The sequence below is a fragment of the Corythoichthys intestinalis genome, chromosome 16 (genome assembly GCF_030265065.1).
Source record: "Corythoichthys intestinalis isolate RoL2023-P3 chromosome 16, ASM3026506v1, whole genome shotgun sequence".
In the NCBI taxonomy this organism is placed as follows: domain Eukaryota; kingdom Metazoa; phylum Chordata; class Actinopteri; order Syngnathiformes; family Syngnathidae; genus Corythoichthys; species Corythoichthys intestinalis.
The window spans coordinates 2,430,787-2,433,498 of record NC_080410.1 but is presented as its reverse complement, the minus strand read 5'-3'; the positions used below and the strand labels follow the sequence as shown (position 1 = coordinate 2,433,498).

Sequence of the window (2,712 nt, the reverse complement as noted above, 5' to 3'; positions counted from 1 at the left end):
ATTGTTGATCATGATAAATAGGTCACCAACGACTTTTCCAGCACTCAGCCCCGAATTACATGAATTGTCCTTTTTTCCAACAGTTTTTTTTTTTGTCGTCAATTAAGGCAAACTTTATTTAATCTCTGAATCCAACAAGTTGAATCACTCATGCATGTAATAATTCAGTATCAGAAAAAAGAGCGTTTCAAATCTATAGGATTCTATTTGGATGTTTCTCCTCTATTTCATCTGGCTTTTCAGATAATTGTCTCTTTGCAAACTTTCAGCCAAGACATCCCTGGTTTTGTTGCATCTACTCAGAGTCTGGGGAGGTCTCTGGTGAGGTAGACACAGAAGAGTTGTCCGTTTCCTCCAAGTCCTTTTTGAACGAACCTGAGGAAGAGGGGCGCACCGGAGTCGACGTTCCTTCTTTCTCGCGCTTTTTCTGCTTCATGCGCCTGTTCTGGAACCAAATCTTTACCTGGGTCTCATTGAGCTCGAGTGTGGCGGCAATTTCCACTCGCCGTGCCCGAGTCAGGTATTTGCTGAAGTGGAACTCTTTCTCCAATTCCGTGAGCTGCCGTGTTGTGAAATTGGTGCGCATGTTCGCGCCAGCGAGGCCGAAGTCGGACGCAACAACTGGGAAAAAAATAAATAAAAACGTAAAATAAATAAATAAAAAAGATGAATGAATCTGCGCAATGCACATGTATACCAGAGCATCTAATAGGCTCTCTGTTCGTCTCGTATTTGATTTGTGGGTGTGTGTTTGTGTTTGTATGCATGGGGGCGGGGTTTGCGCACATAATAATTAATAATTTTATCCAATATGAAACTGAAATGATGGGATAATGTTGATCTAAATAATGCCGGATTTACATAAACATTATCACTCAAGAATGTTTTGTTCATGAAAATGTCAAGCCGGACGAAATAAAAAATAAAATGAAATGTGTAAAAGGCATATAAAATGTTCACACATAAAACAGGAAATATAATTGAAAATTGTCACATTTTCGTGGCTTGAGGTTTTTTTTTCAATTTGTGTTCAATATTCCTTAAACATGTTTCATTGAGGTCCTTAATTAATTTATTTATTTAAAAAAAAAAAAAAAAAAAAAAGTCACGTACTCGCGCACCCACACACCTGTTTTAGGTGGATTCCGCTTCACCTTCATCCAGTCAAATGTTTGTCCGGGTCCGGCTTGCTGATTCTCTTCATCCTCCCTTTCTCTCCCAGGTATCTCTCCATAACCTCCCCCGTGCGATAGTCCAAGGTAACCCGTTGCGTCGAGACCCGAGCTAACCTGAGGCGGGTAATGAGAACCGACCAGGGCGCCTTGAGAGCCACAATAGGCTGCAGGCAGGGTCCCATAGCTTGGTCCAAAGGTGGGGGGTGAGGTAGAAAATGCTGACTGATGATAGTAAGTCGATGTAACTGGATCGTCCATGAAATACTGAGGATGGATGTTGTTGGCAGGGCCTGTCGTTGTCATGTAGTCAGCATTTGCGGTGCAGGCCTGCTCCAAATAGGCTCCGTTATTGACAGTACTTCCGTTATAAAAGGTAGACAATAATCCACTTTGACTGTCGTTAAGGTGAGGATAGTAGCCATTGTGCGTCTGTGGATGCTCGTGATGAGGGGGTTGCGAGTGATGCTGTATCGGTTCTGTTGGCTCACTGCGTCCTCCGCCGTCAGAGCTCGAATGCAAGCTTTCTTCCACATTGTAACTCAGCCTGGAAGCTCTCGATACGGGGATGGGATTTTGGGGAGCGGAGTGGCCCGGGTGGCTATTGTCGTTGGCCAGCTTCAAACTTTGATGCTGATCCAAAGGGTGGTGATGCAAATGCTGATTGTATCCTGATTTCGGTCGAGCATATGATCGATTGCTGACTGAATATTGCAAAAATGAGTTCATATTCGAGGTTTCCATGCAGACTATAGGTGGTAAAGATTCGGGGGAAAAAATAACAATAAAATAACAATTAAATCTAGCCAAAAATGAAAAATAACTATAAACAAAAGCAACACTCTTGACGAAAATCATGAAAATAATGTACAAAACTCGAAAAAAATATATAGGGAAAAGAAATAAGACTCTGCTTCCCACAAACGGAATCAGAGATAAATAAATCTTCTCTGCTATAAGTGTTTATGTTATATGATATTTATGGAGAAGGAAGGCCTTTACGATCGCAGGAAATATTGAGACTCGATGACGAAAACAACACAACGGAACAGAAATTGTAGCGTCACCTCTTCGTGCACCAAAGTTAAAGTCCCTCTTCATCCATCCTGTAATTTATTTTCGTTCCATACGCGGCTTTCTTCGTTTGCGTCTCGCCTGTTTTTGCCGTCACTTCTTTTCTTACCCCTGTCGGGTCACATGGCTTGTCGTCACGTCGCCTAGGGTGACCAAAGGCCCAGAAGTTTGTTGGCCGAATAAGGGATCCAGTATATATGCGTGCGTGTGAGCGTGAAAGAGAGCATAAGGAGCAGAGAGGACTGGCGTGCGCGCGTTTGTATTAGCGCACGCGCCTCATCCATCACTCGCAGTGACATTAGTACGACAAAGAGACTTCAATCAAACCGACCCATCAATCTGATATCAGCACGAATCTGTCAGAGCAAAGAGAAGGTGTGAGAATAAAAGAGGAGCTGGCCTGCTGCTCTCGGGCATCTTCATCGGGAGAAACAAAGCTCTTAAAAATAAAATTAAATTAAATAAA

General features: G+C 42.7%; 1 protein-coding gene across 1 annotated transcript; it reads right to left on the bottom strand.

Moving 5' to 3' along the window:
* Positions 1-295: 295 nt before the first annotated feature.
* Positions 296-1,916, bottom strand: hoxb1a (homeobox B1a). Its single transcript, XM_057817517.1, has 2 exons — positions 1,130-1,916; positions 296-621 (listed from the first exon to the last, which is right to left on the bottom strand). The coding sequence occupies exons 1-2, from the start codon at positions 1,914-1,916 to the stop codon at positions 296-298; spliced, it is 1,113 nt and encodes a 370-aa protein (XP_057673500.1).
* Between the last annotated feature and the right edge of the window lie 796 nt (positions 1,917-2,712).

Excerpts from the sequence above, each read along its gene's own strand:
- hoxb1a (XM_057817517.1), bottom strand. The coding sequence starts at position 1,916 with ATGGAAACCTCGAATATGAACTCATTTTTGCAATATTCAGTCAGCAAT. Across the intron at positions 622-1,129 it reads GCGGAATCCACCTAAAACAG|TTGTTGCGTCCGACTTCGGC; the intron begins GTGTGTGGGTGC and ends TTTTTTTCCCAG.